A 17,571-nucleotide genomic window follows, 5' to 3' on the forward strand; every position below is an offset into this window, starting at 1 on the left:
TTGTGTTTCAAAGGATCAATGTAGCAGTATGTAAAAAAAAAACAAAGTTTGTAAAGATTCTATGATTAAATCATGTATTTTTTTAATTTAACTCAATCTTTGATTGTTCGCCTTTTGCAATGTAATTTATCCTCTATAGTTTTCCTAGACTTTGTTGTTCACTTTTAAAAGTAATTATTTTCATGTTGTGACACTTAGTTTTAACTTTCTCTTCTTCTAAATCTTTGTTTGTCAGTATTACACGTTTACACGTCTAGACACACATTAGCAGTCTTATTTCGCACTTTTACCTACCTAGAACAGTTAAGCGAGCGTAAATTTATTTTAAGGGAGGTATTGAAACTGCAGCGTATCCAAACCTATCAAGCTTTGGAAGATTGATTTGAAACTCTATGTCGACGTTAAAGACGTAGGGAGGTTTCAAAGGATCTTCAGACAGCTTCGGGCAGACATTCTCTATCCTGGATGTTGTCTCCTCAAACTAAATATTCTGTGCTCTCAAACATTACCTTCAGTCTTGTTATAAAAATGATGAGTGATATCTACAATAAATGCATATATCAAAAATATATTTTTTCTGTAAAAAAAACTATAAAGACCTTTAACAATCAGAGTGGACAGTAATGGAAACAATTAAAATACATTTTTAAGGCATGATTTATTTCCAGAACAGTTGGTAATAATATTTGTATACACTATAAGCTTTATCCAGTTTAAAAATTATCTGTACCAGATTATATTTTCCCCAACAATAATCAAATTACTTTTTTTAATATGACTTAACTGTTAATTCTAATTTTAGAGGTTTTCACAGGAAATTACATACATAGCGCTATCACGTTTGAGTAGTTAATATGAATATACATGTTTTGTTTGTTATTTTTTTACTAATTAATCCAATATTAGACTTCAAAAATAGAATGATAGTGCTGAAAAATCTATAACCAATCTAAAGCTCTCATTATTTATTGTCCTATTTAAAAGGTAAAATAGATTAACAATGACATTGAAACACATCTAAACATCTATATATCTAGTCTGGTAACATTGAAGTATCATACCAAACCCGTTATAGTATTTTACTCATTATAGATTGCATACAAGTGAATGAATTCATTTTCCAATTCCAAAATGAGAAAAAAATTTTGTTTTGGCAAACATCAAACAACATCAATATACAATACCTGAATATATTTTCTATGCTCACGAAATTTGTAATATAGGCCTATAGGTATTGAATTTATAAACTCTATTAATATACAGGGTATACAGTATTATTATTAAAGTGCTAAGTTAGTAATACTTTGGTAGAAAAGTTGTATGTGGTAGTTCGTCTCAAAATACCAACATAAATGTGTTACTAAGTCTCCTCTACCTTAACATAACTGATGTGTATAAATCTCAATTGAAAATGTTCGAAGAATAAAGATTGCTTAAGAAATTGTATGTTAAACAGTGCGCAAAATTATTTACTGTAATCTCTTTATTTTCACCTACCGTCGTTTACTAGAGTTTAACGATTTATAAATCGACAATATACACTAATCGTCAAAAATCATATTTTGAGCAAAGTTTGATTTTACTTTCTTTAATTTAAGAGCACTGCAACAAACTACATTATGATATATAGCTTTATAGAAAACCTTAAGTGATCGTAAGTACATGGTACTAAATGTATACTTTGATATAGTATATATATCAAGTTCATAGCGTATAATATAAATGAGTTAACATAACGGAGTTGTAACAACCTTAGATGCATATTTTCACAATGGTGTTTGTCAATAAGTGTTTATAGGCTGAATGTGAAAATAAATTGAACCCTAAAATCCCACCCTAACTTGGCTGCAGTCTTTAAACCTAGCAACCGTTCAGTATTACTACCACAAACACTGCTATAAAATCTAAAGACGCTATCATATACACAAGCGGGCTACAAACTGATGCCAGGCGTTGGTAATATAATATAATAAACTCGTTGAAATGGTAATACCCCTCCCAGTGGTAATGTAGAAACGTACTAAAGGAAAAGACTTTCACAGGAACACAGTTATATATTTACTCGGGGATCACTGTATCAAACTTAGCATGTAAAACGACAAGAAGTCAAGCAGACACAGTAAAACTAAGCCAATATTACTTTTCAGCTATGAATTTTAGTATTATAAACATAATAAAGTAAAATTCATTCAAAACTCAATGATAGCGAATTTACTTATAGGGAAGTAGCTATTGCCGGGTGGCACGGTAATGCCTAGGCCCGGGACCGATTTAACTTTTTCATTTTGATGTCCCCAGAGGCCAAAAACACCATTCGTTCAAATTTGTATATATGTTAAAGATTTATATATATATATATATATATATATATATATATATCCATGAACACGATAACTTAAGTAATTTTTGTCTGATATTAATGAAATTTGGTTTGAAGGTGTAAGGCGGTAAACTCGAATGAGTTCGCAACCAGCATGATCGGACCATGGAAACGGGGTTTTACGGTTTTATGGTGTAAAAATTGGTTTTTCTAATTTTTTACTCCCAAAACAAAAAATTTCCCAATTTCTCTCTAGACATTTTTAAAGAACTTAAAAAAAATAATTTTGTACATCAAAGTGTTTTTGTACGGTTATTGGTAACGGAGAAAATTCAAAAAAATTGTAAATTTAAAATGCCCATGTTATTCTTATGGAAAATATTGTAAAATGTTGTAGTTTGATTGTTTATGGATATATTTGGATCAAACTTGGCAAATTTATTTACTTTATACAAAGCTATTAATATTTTACAAAAAAAAAATAGACTTTATTAGTTTCCTTGTAGCAGCAAACCTAGGTACTCATTAAACCTAATGTTATAATTGAATTTAAAATCAATTCAGACAAATTGAAATTCGCTTAGGTTTGCTGTGGGTCTTTTTGTGCTGTGGTGATATTTTTTTAAATTTATTGTTGTGACAAGTTGCTCTGTATTTCTACATGGGAAAAAAGGTCAGCCACACCTTATTTAACCAACATATATACTTACAACATCAGATTACTTACATGATTGTTTCAATACTACAAGAACAGCCGTAGCATGTTTTATCATCATGTCAATGCATTAAAGCTGAATCATTTGTGTGACTGTATATTATTTATATTGATTCTCTGTGGTCTACTTTTAGTCCACACGACAGATCATCCAACTGACAGTGGTAGGTTCTGGGACTGACACTGCATGATCACATTAAACAGATTTCAAAAAAGTGGGTTCTGGAATTTTTTGTGGCGTAATTTATAAAAACACTGCTACCTTTGTCCTAATATTCTTTTATTGGGTATGAATTTCTTATTTTTCACATCAATAACTTTTTTCTAGAAGTGTTCAAAGCTTGTAACATGTAGCTTTCAATAATTGCTCTCACTACTCAGCCTACGGCGAAGTTCGTTACGTTAGAAGGCTTGTACCTTGAATTTTTCTACTCGTGTCGTTAACACTATTTACGCGAGTTGCGTACACTACTTTACCTACGACAGTGTTTTATTAATAAAATTCACTACTCATAACTTCCAAGGTTTTCGTTTATAACCTCTTGCCACTGACAGTGATGCAATGATACATTTAACCAAACACTAATTTCACCAATCAACAATAAAATTGGCCTGAACAGCTGATTAGTTGAAGTTCAAATCATTACAATTTTACTTTTTCTCTCTCAATACTTGAACCTCATTGGTCCGTTACCCGTGTTGTTATGAGTAAAACTATGCTGTTATGAAAGTCAACAATGCTGTTATTGGAAACTTTTCAATTCCAAGAACTGAACTGAAAAGGCTACTTTAAAAAATGGTCATCAGGAAAAGTATTTTTAGTCTTATACAGTTTTTTTTATTTTGTATTGTATTATTTTTTATGTGATTTCGTATATTGGTTTAGCCTATCATGGTAGCGAATAGAATGAAGAATGCAATCTGAAAATTCTCATTATATCAAATCAATTGTTTATTCAAATTACATAAATAGCGTTCGAATAAGTTCACCAATGTGACAAGTTGAATAAAAGCCGCCGGTGATATCTTATAATTTTCAGTTATTACTGTTTCGCGATTATTTATACATTAACAGCACAGACCAGTATTCTGTGTCAGTGGTTAGTTTTTTAAAAGCAAAATATTAGGCCCCCCAACCAGACTAAATGTTAATGCAGATTGTTGTTTATTTTATTATTTTTTGGTTTGATTTTTGATTGAATTAAAACCTGTAAGTAAAATATGATTATTTGTTTATTCAAACGGATAATAAATGGAATCTTAAATGAAAGAATACAACCATAGGCTATGACATTTTATTTCCTGATAACACATTATTGTGTTGGAAAATGTGATTAGACCTATTTTAGGAATAGATTTTCCGTAGGCCTATCTTCTGAATAACATCGTTATAGTCTTGTTATTTAGGTTTGAAGTCTCCAACGGTCAGTGTTTTTGCAGTATAGTATTCGTTACCTTCCAAATCTTCCAGTTTGATTTCTCTTTCATATTTTTTATTATTCTCGAGCCCAATTATCGTTTTATATCCATAGGTGGTTGTTGAAGGTGTGATTTGTAAGCTACTGCGGCTACTGCAAGAGGTCACTCTAAATCTTTCCACTACTAAGCCAGAGGTTTGGACAAGTGATGCTATTACGATTGTATCTTCTGTACCTTGGTCTTTATGGCAATAAGCTTTACATTGTATTTTAAGTAAAGGTCCAGAGTCCAGAGTCTTAGTTTGTGTACTTCTTCTTGAAAAATGATAATTTTTCATGTTTTCAAAGTATTCCAAGTCCACTCCAACTCCACTTGGCAAAATATTTACTGAAAATTAAAACACCATATATGTTAGTATAAAACTACAATTCACATATTATTATACGGCATGTACGTTGAGGAAAGCGAATCCTTTTTGTCAGAAGTTAGGCGGATAAAAATATACTATAGATTGAATTCATGTTCAATATACAGGGTGGCTGAAAAGTAACTTGCAACCCCCCTTAACTTTTCAACCATTTGAGATATTTGAAATCGGTTTGCGGCAACCTTCTTAGATATGAGGGGCTACAATAATTAAGGTCAATTTTGAAAATTTTGCCCTTAGGAGTAGCGGGGGTAGGGGGTAGCTTAAACTTTTCAAATGACAAGTATAGTCAAGTTTGGTATCATTTTACAGGTCTTGACGAAACATAAACATTGACATAAAGAAAACCAAAATCGGCTCACTAATAACAAAATGGCGCCCTAAAACGTTTCAAATCCAAATAACTATGAGGGTGACAAAAAAATTAACTTGTACCCTCTTTAGCTATTTAAATATTAGAGATATTTGAAATCGGTTTGCGGCAACTTGTTTAGAAATGAAGGGCTACAATAATTATGGTCAGTTTTGATAATTTTGCTCTTAGGGGTAACGGGGGTCTGTTTCCTTCCCTTCCCATAGCATTTTAAGATTTCAGATGCCTTAATCCAATCGTCATAAACTGTTCCCGCACTCCGGACTGCTCTCCTTTACTACTTCCTTCACCACTTCCTACGTCACAGACCTTTTTCCCTCCCTTTCCATAGCATTTTAGGATTGCAGATACCTTAATCCAATCGTCATAAACAGTTCCCGAACTCCGGACTGCTCGCCTGTACTACTTCCTTCACCACTTCCTACGTCGCAGACCTGTTCCCCTCCCTTTCCATACCATTTTAGGATTGCAGATGCTTTAATCCAATCGTCATAAACAGATCCCACACTCCAGACTACTCGCTTTGACTACTTCCTTTACCACTTCCTACGTCGCGGTCCTGTTTACCTCCCTCCCCATATAATTTTTAGATTGCAGATACCTTAACCTAATCTTCAAAAGCAGTTCCCACACTCCGTACTACTCGCCTGGACTACTTCCTTCACCACTTCCTATGTCGCGAACTTGTTTTCTCCCTCCCCATAGCAGTTTAAGATTTCAAATATCTTAAATTAATCGTCATAAACAGTTCACACACTCCGGACTACTCTCATTTACTAAATCCTTCACCACTTCCTACGTCGCGGACCTGTTTCCCTCCCTTCCCATATCATTTTAAGATTGCAGATACCTTAATCTAATCTTTAAAAACAGTTCCCACACTCCGGACTACTCACCTTGACTACTTCCTTCACCACTTCCTACGTCGCGGACCTGTTTCCCTTCCATCCCATAGAATTTAAGATTGCAGATACCTTAAAATTATCTTCAAAAACAGTGCCCACACTCCGGACTACTCACCTTCACAACTTCCTTCGCCACTTCCTATGTCGCGGACATGTTTCCCTTCCCATATCATTTTAAGATTGCAGATACCTTAATCTAATTGTCATAAACAGTTCCCACACTCCGGACTACTCGCCTTGACTACTTCCTTCACCACTTCCAACGGCATGGACCTGTTTCTCTCCCTTTACATTGCATTTTAAAATTTCAGATACCGTAATCTAATCATCATAAACAGATCCCACACTCCACACTGCTACCCTTGACTACTATGTATCGAGTTCAGTTTAATCTTTGCTTAATAGTAACAACTGATGTTTTTCCTTTTGTACTGTATTTTGTTTTGCTAGTATACTGTGGATAGAGAACTTCTGCGCATGCGCAAGCTGAGGTGCCCGTGGGTACAGAACGCCACGTTTTGTCTTAAAATGTAAACAAAATGACAATAATGGTGGAATGTTTTCTCATAAGGACCATGTTAAATTTTCAAAAGTTTGTAGGCCTACTCATATTATGGCGAATATAGATTTTTCCTGGCTATACCACTGGTCTAGAACTTATTTTTGACACAGAACTTAGTTATTCCGTAAATATAAACGTTTTTGTTAGAGCCGATTCCCAGATCGAGTTGACAAGTATTCAAACTTTACTCGTATTATATATAGGAATGTTACTAAGACACAACGAGGTATCCGCCGTTTCACCGTGTTTGGCGTGTAGGGGAGGCAGTGCGAGAGAGACAGAAAAATACAAAAACGTAAACATAAAGCAAACTAATTTGACAGCTGATGCTAGTTCACAACTTTAGTATTTGAACGTGACTGTACCGACGGTACAGTACCGTATATCGAGGCGTAGTTGGGGAAAGCTCTCAGTGCGCATGCTCCAGCGAGGCGCCACGCACCGTGACACTATCTGTATTTTCAGACCACGGGGGTTTTCCCAAAACGTATTTTTTTTACTATGTAGATGTAATAATAATTTATTTATAAGGAACTGAAACCATAACTGAAACTTAATTTTCAATCTTTCTAGGCATAAAACTAATGATATACTTTCAAGGTATCCTTCTTAACTCGTTGAGCTTAGGACAACAAGTCTTTAATCTATGCAACAATTAAAAACCAGATTTTTTAAATACATTTTTATTGCTGTGTTATAGTTTAATGTGGGATCCTTGTTTATTAGTTTTATGTCATTTTTTACGATGAAGTCAATAACGTTGCTAGTTATGGGGCATTATTACAATAGAATTACCCTTATCAACTTTCAACATTATAGCGCCGTTTTGTGTTAACCTTTCTTTTATACTCATAGTAATAGGAACCTTTCCATGTTATAGATTAACGATTTGGGCGTGTGATTCTTTCTCATGACAATTCTTTATTTTCTGTTTACTAAATAACGTAATTGGTAACGTTATTCAGATAAATTTTATGGCTGCTTCAGTATTAATGAGTTCGTCAAATATGAAGATTTTGTTTGTTATTGTTTGTTGGATTGGTATATGGATGCCACCCGCCACGGCCGGTGAACCTACAAAAAATGTTGTCTTTCTGTAAATACCTGTACCGCTCGTTCAATGTATATATGTTCGTGTGTATGTTTTGTGTGAACTGTTAGTAGTTTTAACCTAACGACGTCCATTGGACTGAATATTTCAAACTGGCCCGCCTGATGATGGCATAACTCCGTGCCGAAACCTCGGTCATATTAGCCGACTGTCGTTAAACTGGTAACTGAAGGTATTTAAACCATTATATTAGCAAATAATTCTTTATGTTTATAATAATTATTCTCATCCTTATGGGGCAGCTGAAGCCAGTTTTATTGTTAGTTCTGTCCGGTGCACTGTAGAGGTCGTGTTTTGTTTACAATTTATTTCTTGTTATATCAGTCATTCAAAACCTCGATTAACCAAATAAAATTATCTAAACAATAACTCGCCTCCTAATTAACCACGCCCTCGACCTGCACCCAGGCAAACGAATCGGAAGCGTGATCCCGTGTGCAGGGACGAGGAGTGGCTCACAGCTCTACCTAACAACAAGAAAAACCATGGAGGAAAGTTAAAATACAACTGGCCATTTAAAAGAAACGAGCTGTAATAAACAATTAAAAACAATCAACAACAAAACTCAACAAATTTAAGATTCCCATCTATCCTACTAGCTCACAGCCATTTCTTTAATTATCAAAAAACATTTTCAGTAAAGAATTTAATAATTTTTTTTTCTAAATAAATTACCAAAATTACAACAATTGTTTAAGATAGGTATTCCTTTTTTACGAATTTCCCATATAGGTAATAGGTAATAGATTTTAATAAGTATATATATAGCTCTTAACTCACCTACACCAAAATCTGCCTTGTCATTCAAATGTGGACCTAGATTCTATAAAAAAAAAACACGTATAATGTATCATAAAACAAATAAATATGTAACTTCATGAGAACTTCTTTTAAATCGTAACAAACCATATAATTGATATTGATATTATTATTGAATTATTATTGATATTGATATTCTTACTCTAATTGTTTGACATCTTTTCTGCAAAAAGTGAGCCTATTGGTGTTTAATAATTCATCAAAGCATAACTTTTGGTCATTGTGCCCGCAAAACCTGAGAATATATCATTTTTCCCTACCAAAGGCTAGATGATGATAGACGTAATATTTATGTTTATATTTAGAACGAAATAAGCGTCATCGATTCAGAACGTTATTTTCCTGAAAGCTAGCACTAACTAGCCACTTGTAAAGCAAAGGATGAAGGTAATATCCCTTATTGTAAAGATTTTGAACATATAGTACATATTTGAACATACTAAAATAAGTATTCCCCGCCTACACCCAGTGAGTGCAGTTTCTATAGTTGCACAATAGAAAGGTGTTTTATAGTTTAAATCTCGTTAGTATACCAGCCTCAACAGAATTATAATATTTGACACAAGTATAATTAATGCAAGGTATAGTTCATCACCGATAAAATGTCGTCATGGACCTTTAATTGGTCGTTGGACGGCTCTATATTTCCCTAAATATGTTTATCTTGGCTAAACGTATTAAAACCGGATCTCCTATTGTACGTATCCCCATTACTCAACTTATATTGTGTTAGTTTTTTAAGTCTTGATAATTGGTTGAATGATCGATGGATCATAACGTATGAAAATGTATTGATCACTGTTGAACATCACCCTAACTAAAAAAACTTAAGCTCGACAGTAGACTTACAATTTTCGCCTTTTCGGGACATTCAACATCTTCAAGCTCTTTACGGTCTATTAGAGCATAGATTTTTTTCTTATTTATAGCATACGTTCTTTTCTTACATTTCAACTGTCCTTTGTTATGCATAGTGTACGTTATGGTTGCTTCGGTGTTTGTCACTATTATTTCAGGACAGTATGTTCTGATTTTATTACACGCAGCATTTTTGAAATCATGCAAGATGATAGAATCCAGCCATACTCCATGATTCCTGTAGATATAAGCTTTTACCATGCCTTTGTATTGTCCACACACTATGCGAATATCCCCCTCTAAACCACCATAGTCGTCGCTATGATACTCTGCCTCTTTGGCGTTCTGCACCTCCGAAGTGAATACGATTTGTGTTCCTGTTCCTTTCTCTAGCCACCAGTCTCGTAAAACTGGAATAAAATGTGGATGTGAAAACAACATATAACACAATCACGGAAATTCTACAGCCTATAGTTATTTGTGTGTTATTTGACTAGTGAGAAAAGTGAGCAATTGTACTTTGAACTCGAGTTGCACATTATACTTTTCCTACAGTTACCATAAAACAAATAAATTGGTGAAGAAACATAACCTATTTTTACACAGAAGTAAACTTTTAATATAACATTTAATGTGAAGTGACAAATACAACAGTACAACAGCTGACCAGCTGATTTACAGCCAGTGCTGCCAATGTATTTCACGCGCATACGACGTTGCCTGCTTAAACGCGCTCACTATTTCATGCCTTCACGTTGCAAATCTGGAGTGAGACAAAGTAATTAGAGTGAGACAATCTTAACATTGTCTCACTGATGAGCGAATTGGCCACTTAAAAAAAAAAAATGCTTTCTAAAATCAGTGAGAGAACATGTACATTGTAAGGTAACTGTAGGAAAAGAATAATTTCTATTCGTTTTATTTATTTCTTATTCAAAATGTTCGAAAAAACACGGACATTTATAAGTAAATATTTATTTTTCATCGTGGATGGAGAAAATTGATGAATTGATAAAAATTATTATTATATGAAAATATAAAATAATTTCTTAAGTCACGTGTGATATTTGGCCCCCCTCTTGTGAGTTGGTACAAATCTCACAGGACAGAGAATGCAGTGAGAGGTCGAGACTCAAGGTAATATGGTGATAAGCGTGGTTTAAATCATACACAAAAAATTACTTGGCCCTTTGAAGCTAATCGAACGCTGAAATAAAATAAGGAGAAGCACAGAGTCCATTTCAATTTTTTGATAGCCAAGAAAAAAAACCAGACTAGCCATTCGGCTTGGAAATGCTGGACTCGAGTAGCTTGAGCATGAAAGATCGATTGCCCCATTTTCAGCAGTTCACCAATCAATTCTTGCGGAATTTCCATCTTGGGTAAAGCTAATTTTGTACGGATGTAATATGAAAGATAGGTACTTTGTTTTTATTTGTATTGTTTTTATAACCATATAAAAAAGGATTGTGATAATTTCAAACTGAACTTTTACGCTAGGTGCTAATCCAGGGTTTCTAATAGATTAGGTCCAAGATGGAAGAGGTTCCTGAAGGACAAGGTCCCCGAAGGAAGAGGTTTCTGATGGAAAGAACCACCAAGCTATGATCATGGGTCCCCGGCGCAAAGAAACGTCAAGGGAGTTGTACCGTATCTATGGTTCTACTCCCTCCACATCAACTACCATACTGCAATGCACAGATGCTCGTCGAAGCCAATGCCTAGTCTGCCCAGCACCAACCACCACAACTTCCAAAGTTCTTTTGAATGAAAAAGAATTCTTTTTATCAAAGATAAATGATTTTTTCCGTTGACTCTTGTACCTAGTACTAAGATCTTAGTTTTTTTATGATTATTGTATTGACACTATTCGTGTATATTGTGTACAAAATGAATAACGACATATTGATGTTCTTTGGCCCAACTTATTATTTCCAACTGTTTAACAAAAACATTTCTTTTTGATTATATAAAAAGTATTTTCTGCCCAATGATAATCACTTCTTGGACATTAAAATGGTCTAAAAGTTACCTGATTTCGTCTGTAGTTGTAATTATTTTGGTTCCATAACAAACACCCTGTGTATAATGTGGGAATAAAATGAGTTTTGTAACTATAAAATAAAAATACAGTAGTCCCTAAAATCTAGTTATACTATTATTAAGCAAATACTAAACGAATAATTTTGTTGAAAGTGGATGAACAAAATTTTAATTTTATTGAATATTTTTCTAGTAAATTAACCGATACAATTTTTATAACCATAGGCAAGTTAAAAATTTTCTGAATTACAATATAAATAATATCTTACCTAGACCATCGTTTCCAGCATCACATTCCCAATACAATACCTAAAACATAAGTATAATGGTCCATTTTATATTTATTTTATGGGCTTACAATCTAAATGTTTTTATTAATTACTAAAACATGTTCTAACACATTAATTGTAGAAGTACCCTGGTTAATTTGAAACAGAACAAACAATAATATAGGCTAAAATTTGTTTTAAGGCCTTTAACAGTTTAATAATGATATATCTGTGAACGGAAACAATTCAACATAGGTACTGCGTGGCATCCGTCACAAATATTTGCACACAAATACACCAACATATTATGCCTAAAATATTCTGTAAATCTGGATAGAATATACAGAAGTTAGTTCTCCGTACTTCACCAAATGCCTGTGCTAGATAGGTCATGCTATTATTTGTGATAAATAATTCACACATATAAAGAACAGTTCATACAGTCTTTTATACGAGTATTGATTCTGTAAACTTTATTCTGTTTAAGCAAATTTCCCTATAGAGAAGTTATTACCGTAGGTGGCACGTTAAGACCATTTACATTTTGATGTCCTTAGAGGTCAAAAACACTACTGAATTCGTTAAAATGTGTATTGAGAGGAGCGTAGCGAAGCTCTTTGAGATTGGCTTCAATGCAAACTTTTTAACATGATCACTTAAAAACGGCTGAACATAGTTCAACCAAACTTACGAAGGTTGTATTGACAAATGTTTGGAAGGCTTAAGATGAAAAAAATAATTTTTTGATAATACCTGTATAATTTGTAACTAACTTTAAGTTTCTAAATTTTAACTTTGGACTTATGGGTTGCCATGAAGCTTACAAAATAAATACGTTTATGTAAACAAAGAATCATACTATGTGTTTAAATTAATTAAGGCTAATATACGACCTAAACACAGTATAAAGGGAAAAAATTCGGATGATGACCACTGATCAAATAATACATAGAAAGGATTATACGCCATTTGAAAACTACCACTGATCGAATAGGTACAGTATTTTACAGATTTTATTTGTGTAATATTAATTAGGTTATAACAAATTATATTTATCTTAAGTGATTGGGGATTAAAACAACTATATAAATCAGCAGTTTTTAATAACTGGGTATTCTAAAATCAATATGTTAATGTTAGTAGACTGAACATGTGGTTTTATTATATACTTTAAACAGTGCAAGTAAACTTCTTATCCTATTGTGAAATTTAAACCAATATAATGGGTGTTTCATGTGGAAACGTTTGAGTGTACCAATGTCAACTAATTATGACCATATGTGTTTAATAGCAAAAATATACGATGTAAAATATATACAAGTATTGATCTTATGTAAATGGTAGTTAAAACAAAGAATTTTAATAAGCTGGTTTGAACTTATAAAGCTTATTGTTAAATTTATGTTTGTGTAAGTTGGCTATTATCAACAAAATACGCGGTTTACCACTGAGTTTGAACTACGCATTCTATACTCCCCAAACCATTGTAAAATTTGAAATCTTTTTTAATGATCGTATCGTTTTGGTAACACACATGATCGTCATGTTGTATTGATCAGCATGTTGGCAACTACTTGCGGTATACAATTACCCAAGTAAGTAAGCCTAAAGTAGTTTTTTACGTTTTTGTTTTACAAGAAATGACCTAATTCGCTTAACAGTGTCATACTAAGGACAGTTTCAGAATGCATTCTCAAAATTGCCCGTTTGTAGAAAATGAAGACGAGCTATAAATGGCTAAAACGCACGAACAACTAATGAGTTCTTAAAATGAGTTAATAATGAGTTAAAATGAGTTGTTAGAATGGCAATGTTTTGAGATAATTGAATATATAACACTTCTTTGAAAACAATGTTCTTGACATGTAAATAGTACAAAGTAAAAAACAGACTTTATACGGTTTTATATCATATGTATGAAAACTATTTTTGCAATTCTCTCTGGGTAAGTCTTAGAAAAAAATAAATCTGCTATATTTAAAATAAAATAAAATATGGAATTATTTCTGCCTATATTGCCAAATCTGGCCAAGATTGAGAAAATGTCGATTGGTCGGGTTCAACTAAAACTGTGGGTTCACCTAATGACAATTTCAAGCAAACATAGAAAAATACCAATACAAAGGATGTATCTACACATGTCTACATTTTACTTATGGAACTTATTATAGATGTTGATAGTTCTAAGCGAAATTGATAAGTTAAATTGATGAAACAGTTGTACTTTATCTATAATCGTTGTTTTAATTTATATCTTTATTAAAAACTATAAAACGTGAGTGCTCAACTGGCTTTTACCGCAATGAAATCAATCCTAGTATATGTATACGTCTGTGAACACGATAACTTGAGTAGTTTTTATCCGATTTTAATGCAATTTGGCTTGAAGGTGTAGGGTGGGATAAACATGAACGAGTTCACGAACCAGCATTATTGTTCGTTAAAACTATTAGAACGGGGTTTCATGGGGTAAAAATTAGTTAATTTCCCAATTTCTCTATAAATATTTTTAAAAACTAAAAAAAAAAAACTAATAATATAGTGTTACTTTTACGGTTAGAAATTACAGAGGAAATAACAAATATTGTAAATTTAAAATTTCCATATTATTCTTATTGAGAATAAGTAAACTATTGTATTTAGCTTGTTTAAGAATATATTTTTATCAAACTTGGCAAATTTATTTACTGTATTTTATACTAAGCTATTAATATTTTACACACTTAATTACCCTCCGTGTAGCAGCAAACCTATATTGAACATCAGTTAAGCCTTATGTAATTTAAAATATATCTAATTGAAAATCCAATCCAATTAAAATTCTCTTAGTCTGCAGGTTTGCTGCGGAGGGGGTATTTTAATATATATTGTTTCACGTATTAGTTTAGTACAGTATACACAAGGTACAGTATACACACATTAAACACTAAATAAAATAACCTTATTTCATTCAAATTTACAATTAATTTTTTTTTTATTTGAAATAAATTACATGCAAATTTTATAACACCTAAAACGTTAGTGTAATTCACAGTCTAAATGATGTTCACTATGACATTTTAAATTGTAAGTGAAATTACAAGAGTTACAAATACACTAAAACATTGAAAATAATAAATCAATCATTCATATGCTATAGATACGTATACAATCATATATTTCAATCCCAGTGAAGCTAATGAATTAATGTATTTCAAAAACATAAAACTAACTCACCAGAAAATAAATAGATACTAGCAAAAGATTCTTCATGTTTTCATATGACTGGATTCTATCGAATCCAGAAGCTAACTGATCATAACGAAGTCGATCTTAACAATTATCAAACACACCTGGTTATTAAATTATCAGCCATGTTAGTTACGTACTGTGCAAGTGGTGGGGAGTACCATCTGAAACTACAGTCCTATTTTTAAATTTAAAAATTGTATGTTCTCAATTTAGTAATAATAGTGGTCAAACATATTTAACTCCGTTAAGAAGTGCTTGAAAATTAACATTAATGTAAATTGTTTAATTAACTAAAATTCATGCAACTACGTCTTTATTTTTTTTAGGGTATGTTTTATAAGTTACAGTTTCAAATAGGCGAATCAATTGTTCATAAAACTAAGTTATCAACATATTACCACCGTTAACTCCCTTAATATTTTTTTGGGATAAAATCGTTAACATATTTGATGAGCAGCATGTATCCCAATGCTGAATACAGTGTTTTAGCATACATTTGTTCAATATTATCACAACGTTTTTTCGTACTATATTTGTAATGTACCCGTATGGATGGCTTGCACATACTGTATCACAATTCCTTTATTATATTTTTGTTATTATTCCGTAAACAGAATGGCAACCTGTAAAGACAATGCAATTTTTAAATTATAATAATATGAAATATACGAGTAGATGTTTTTTCACCCTAACCTCTAGGCCCAGCCTAAAGTAATGTATCAATTATTTAAGATGAGGACCCCACTATGTGCGCATTTTAATATATGAGTGAAGGATGAGTGTTGTAGGATGAGTGGCGTGATCTCATTGCCTTGTTAGTGACTACATGTTCCTTAGACACAGCTGTTAATTAATAGCCCATACAGCTAATGGTAACTATGGGACCTTCAGTTGATAGTGAAATCCGACCCAAATTTTTTTCTTGTAATTAACAAATTGGTATAATTTTCAGGATAGTACTGCGCCACTGCGGATAGTTGTAGTACTTACTAGTTCGAACGTTAATCCACACCAGGGAGCATCGCATTCACAGTGCATGCCTATAAATATCCACCATTCGTGACCTCCTAGTAGCTTGATTTCGGTACGACGCCACCCGTCCCAGTCAAGATATAAAGCAATCCGGAGCTAGAGCCTAGTTCTCTAGGAAAAGAAAACCGTTGAGTCGTATTTATGAATAGACCTGCAGCTGTGTTTTTCCAAGATCAACGAAAGCTTAAAAGGTTTATATCTAAAAAAAATTTATATTTATAAAAGCGTTAAATTACTTTTGAGGTTCTAGTGGACTTAAGGTTCCAGCTTGCCATATTTATATTGGTTTTTACTTCTCTGTGTAAAATTCCTGAAGTATCTAAGATCAGGGTAAAAAATTAAACATCTTAGCTTAAAAAAAATGTTATGTAAATTTTAAGTAACTAAGGGTTACATTAACTATTTATAGAAGATAGCTTATTTTGATATGAAATAGCAATTGTATAACGTTAATAGGATTACAAAAACAAATTGCAAAGAGGTATATTTCAAAACAACGATTAAAAAAAATATTGGCTGATTCGGAGTCCTATTTTCAAATATTCATCGTTTCCTAAACGCACATCTAGCAGACAAAAAATTCCAGAATATAAAATAGTCTTAAATACAGACCTAAAAAAAAGATAAATCATTTTCTCGTATTTAATCTCAGATTGTTAACATTACTATCTTACCTTTACTTGCCACACATCACACAGCCACGGCTGACACACTGCTGGATATCATAGCTGTTAGTGACCCATCCTTTATTGCCCACCACGGTCAATTTTCTGCCCCTGGACTTTCTAAACATGACCTGATTTTCTGTGTATATAAATTAAAAAAGCCCAAATTCTGCCCAAATTTGATTAAATACAGAGACTATCGTAATCTTAACCTCAATGCTCTGCTTTTAGATGCTTCTACTCTACCGTGGGATGTGTGGTTACTGATGATCCTGATGTCAATTCAATGGTCGAGCATTTTACTTTCCTCATTTCTAATCTTCTCAATAAACACTGTCCAATAGTATCTAAAAGAGTTTCTAAGCCACCTGCTCCCTGGATAAATGATTTTATTCGACAACTTCAAAAAAATAGAGATGCTGCATTTCGTAAATCCAAGCGCACCAAACTCCCTGATGAGTGGGCCTGTTATAAAAGACTCAGGAATCAAACCCAACAACAGATTAGAAACTCTAAAGCCAGGGTATCAATTCGTTTGGTAGATTTATTATACATCTTTGTCCCAGAAACAATCCTCCAAAACTTTGTGGACCAAAGTTAAGAACCTAGGTATCGGCAAGTCTAAAAATTCACATCAAATATCTATCAGTCTCGACACTATTAACAACTTTTTTGTGAATATTCCTATAAGTTCTGCAGGTGCCTTTAACCATGTTGCCAATATCACATCTAGACCACTTGACATGCCAGAAAATCAGTTTTTCTTTTCCCCAGTTAGTGAATTTGATGTTCGTAGGGCAATCCTAGGGATGACAAGTAGCG

At 32.9% G+C, this 17,571-nt stretch overlaps 1 protein-coding gene across 1 annotated transcript; it reads right to left on the reverse strand.

The window, feature by feature from the left end:
• Positions 1–4,314: 4,314 nt before the first annotated feature.
• On the reverse strand, positions 4,315–15,112 carry LOC128987436 (uncharacterized). The gene is made up of 5 exons (XM_054408277.1): positions 15,038–15,112; positions 11,822–11,861; positions 9,501–9,919; positions 8,613–8,655; positions 4,315–4,841 (listed from the first exon to the last, which is right to left on the reverse strand). Exons 1-5 carry the CDS (start codon positions 15,071–15,073, stop codon positions 4,435–4,437), a joined length of 945 nt encoding a protein of 314 aa, XP_054264252.1. The 5' UTR covers positions 15,074–15,112; the 3' UTR covers positions 4,315–4,434.
• Positions 15,113–17,571: the final 2,459 nt, after the last annotated feature.

The sequence above is a fragment of the Macrosteles quadrilineatus genome, unplaced genomic scaffold (genome assembly GCF_028750875.1).
Source record: "Macrosteles quadrilineatus isolate MER2022 unplaced genomic scaffold, UCM_ALF_1.0 Scaffold_2__2_contigs__length_208266976, whole genome shotgun sequence".
In the NCBI taxonomy this organism is placed as follows: Eukaryota; Metazoa; Arthropoda; class Insecta; order Hemiptera; family Cicadellidae; genus Macrosteles; species Macrosteles quadrilineatus.